At 32.6% G+C, this 3563-nt stretch overlaps 1 protein-coding gene across 2 annotated transcripts in view; it reads left to right on the top strand.

Annotated features, from left to right (window-relative positions):
- Positions 1 to 3563, top strand: part of LOC107675259 (troponin T, fast skeletal muscle isoforms-like) — an 8253-nt gene that overhangs the window by 298 nt on the left and 4392 nt on the right. Inside the window, exons 2-8 of one of the 2 annotated variants that reach the window (XM_016469539.1) lie at positions 925 to 964; positions 1102 to 1115; positions 1797 to 1802; positions 2627 to 2645; positions 2734 to 2779; positions 2880 to 2996; positions 3095 to 3172. In XM_016469539.1, coding sequence (XP_016325025.1) covers positions 945 to 964; positions 1102 to 1115; positions 1797 to 1802; positions 2627 to 2645; positions 2734 to 2779; positions 2880 to 2996; positions 3095 to 3172 — 300 coding nt within the window. In that variant the 5' untranslated portion in view covers positions 925 to 944. The remainder of the gene's footprint in view (positions 1 to 924; positions 965 to 1101; positions 1116 to 1796; positions 1803 to 2626; positions 2646 to 2733; positions 2780 to 2879; positions 2997 to 3094; positions 3173 to 3563) is intronic. The other variant, XM_016469540.1, reaches the window with a different exon arrangement.

The following is a 3563-nucleotide window of genomic DNA, read 5'->3' on the forward strand; positions in this document are numbered from 1 at the left end:
TATATATATAATAGTTACATTTACATTTAAGTTGTGTGAATGACATAATCTATTCAGTCTATATTATCTAAATTTACTATGTCCAAATATAGAAAAAAACAAAAACTTGAGCTGGAACTTGGAAACTGGATCCTGAACAATGTTTGGGCCTATTAAGTGCAGCTGTCTTGTCAAAGTCAAATTCTTTTTGACCTGAGATGTTTGCAGGGATTGCTTACATCTATTTCCTGCCTGTTATTCAGAAGTTAACAATTGATTGTTTTTATATTTTAATTCATCAACCCTTTAATTATTTCTGATTGTGTAGTATTTTGTATTGATTCTTTACAAAATTAAGAGTCCTGCAATATATAAAGAAATATTACTTATAAAATTGGGAAACAACGCTTTATCCACTAAAGATGTTTTAAAGGAAAGTGTCTTTTCTTTTGATCATTTCAACGTCCCTGACAAGGCCATGAATCTACAGGCAAAGTGGAAAACAAACTTCCACATAAATCTGAATATGAGCAAGGGCACTTCTCATTTATCATGTGTCAGCCAGTTCATAGGTCAGCTAATAATACAATTCAGTCAATGCTTAGCTAAAATGACTTCACACATCTTGTGAGAAACTGAAAAGCGAAAAACATAGCAGACTACTATAAATCAAAATGTAATTGTTGCCTTAAAATGTAATACATATTCTGGTATATGTAAACATAACTTAAGTATTTGCACCCTACATTCTTAGTCATCACTGACAATTTTGATTATTTAATGTGGCAAAAAGCCCATTAGTTCAGCATGAAGGGGTCAACAGGGGAAAGGGAAGAGATAGTTTCATGACAGTTTTATGAATCGCTATATATATGTGTTCATTAGACTCTTTGCAGTCTTGCCTTGAGGTTCTGATTTGCACATCATTCTTTCATTTTCTTTTAGTCTCAAAGTCCACTATCACCATGTCAGACACAGAGGAGGTGTAAGTATCATAAAGTTTGTCATTTTGTAGTCCAACTGAACTTTAAAACATGCTTTTCTATGCATACTGAACTGAATTTGTATGACGCACACTAACCGAGCATAATCAGACTTCTGTTTATCATTTGTTTTTTACAGCGAGCATTTTGAGGGTGAGTACAGGTTTTCAATGTTTTCTCGTAAAATCGAAACAATATACATATTTGTGCTGTATCAGTTCATCATTTCCCCCTATGTTCATTGTTCTTTTAAGAAAATTATGAAAGTAGGCAATCACAACGAGATATTGTGTAGACTTAAATGTAATAATCATGCAATCCATGATACTGTTGCACTGGTGATCAAATAATTTCTAAAATTATTATTGTATGAATGCAGATTTCATCTGTTAGTAACAACTTCTGTATATGCCTACAAATGTACAACATCCTGTTCTCCGTTCTCCCTCTTTGAACTTTGATTTTTACATTCTATTTGATCGATTTTATTACACAATAAGGTATATAAAATGTTTTTTTGTCTTATTTACACTGAATCTGTAGTGCATGCATTAGACAATGTGAAGAACATGATCTTACAGACATAACAGTGTATAGATAAATAAATGTGCAAATAGATTTATGTGAAATAAATCAACTTCAACTTTATTTAATATTAAATGTATAAATAAATACAATAAAACATAAATAAGGCAGGTATTTCTTTTTAAAAATGTTTTTGTTGGCGAAAAAAATGCCGTTGTTGGCAGATTCGGTCCCTTATTATTATAGTTGCTAATAATATCCATTCTGTTCTTGCTTTCTGTTCTTGTTTAATACTTGCTGTCATTGAAGGGGAAGGTATGTTGATTACAGATGTATTCCATTTTATTTTGTTGAAGGGACAGCGGTGTCTCCTACTAGTGGACAACATCTATAATGCTGTCCCTTCTAGTCAAGGCTGGCAAATAGGTGCAAGACTGCCTATAATCCAAAAATATACACAAGCTAACCATATAGTCCAAATCTGGGCAATAATCAGACTAGGCTAAGTAATGAAATGGGTGAAAGAGTTTCAAATAATAACAACCGTGCAGTGATCCGTTGTTTGAGTTTGCTTTGCATGGCTCGTATTGAAAGCTGAATCACTCATTTCAAGGACAAGCTGCTATTTTAAATGTCAGAAGAAAAACATACACCATGACAGGGACAGGGGAGGGGAAAAAAAGTATATGTTAAGCTTTTCATGGTCATTGAAAACTTTCACTATTTTAATGTTTTAACACAAATTAAATCTATTTTTTATATTTTAATAATAATTTGATATATTTAATCAATTTAAAATTTAAATGCATTTTAATTATATTTTATTTAAAATATTATTTATTTTTAATAAATTATCTACATTATAATTATTTTTTTTTTAATCAATTTCGTTACATAGTTAAAATTAACTCGATTTTTATATCTAATTTAATTTCGAAATGAAAAGAGGAATATATTTATTTTTTCACAATCTATCTTAATATATCTATCAAATAATTACATTTTTCATTGCTTCTAAAAAAAATACTAATTATGTGGCAGTGCTATGCCAATGTTTGAAAATTGCTGTGTATCGTTAATTGTGTGGATTTCCCAATAACACAATAACATGTACTTGTCTCCTCTTACTCCTAATACAGAAGACAAGCCAAAGTACAAGTAAGTAGCCTGTAGGAATTTGCGCATTACAGCAAACTATTTGAAAAGTTTTTAAGACATAATGCTCATTTTAATTCTTTAACTACAGGCCATCAGCACCCAAGATCCCAGATGGTGAGAAAGTGGACTTTGATGTAAGAGTTCATGTATCTTTGGGAGTCTTTAAAATACAAATAGCCATGTATGTATTTGTCAATGAGACGACAACATTGTTTCTCGCTTGTCTCAACGCAGGACATTCAGAAGAAACGTCTCAACAAGGATACTCTTGAGCTGCAGGGCCTCATCGATACTCACTTCGAGCAAAGGAAGAAGGAGGAGCAGGAACTGATGGCCCTCAAGGAGAGAATGGTAAGGAACCGTCCCTTGAGAAATAAAATGTTAGCCTAACCTGATCTTCTTCAGAATAAGAAGTCGTAAATAAAAATGTGTTTTCTGTCTCCAAACAGGAGAAGCGCAGAGCTGAGAGGGCAGAGCAGCAGAGGATCCGAGCTGAAAAGGATAAGGAGCGCCAGGCCAGACGTGAGGTGTGTATCACTGACCCTGCGAATCTAGTACTTAATTCATTTCCAAAAAATCAAAAACAGATACATGTTCATTGACGACATTTTCCCCATTTTTTTCCCCCATAATGAATACAAGATGACACATCATTTAACACAAACTGTGACTTTTTTAATACGCGAGACTAAAAAGATGTAGTTTAAAAATATAAATGTAACAAAAATCTATATTCTCTTCAACAAAGAGAAGAAAAAGCATTTTTAAAAAGCCTCCACACATTTTCATACTTGGGGTTGCCAGATGTCAACAATTAGAGCTTGTCTCTTAAAAGGACACATTTCTGCCCTGTGTTTTACTTTATCTTAGCAACCTGGCAACCATGAGTACACGGGGAAAAAAAAAATGGTAAATTGA

The sequence above is a fragment of the Sinocyclocheilus anshuiensis genome, unplaced genomic scaffold (genome assembly GCF_001515605.1).
Source record: "Sinocyclocheilus anshuiensis isolate Anshui unplaced genomic scaffold, SAMN03320099.WGS_v1.1 scaffold532, whole genome shotgun sequence".
Taxonomy (NCBI): Eukaryota; Metazoa; Chordata; class Actinopteri; order Cypriniformes; family Cyprinidae; genus Sinocyclocheilus; species Sinocyclocheilus anshuiensis.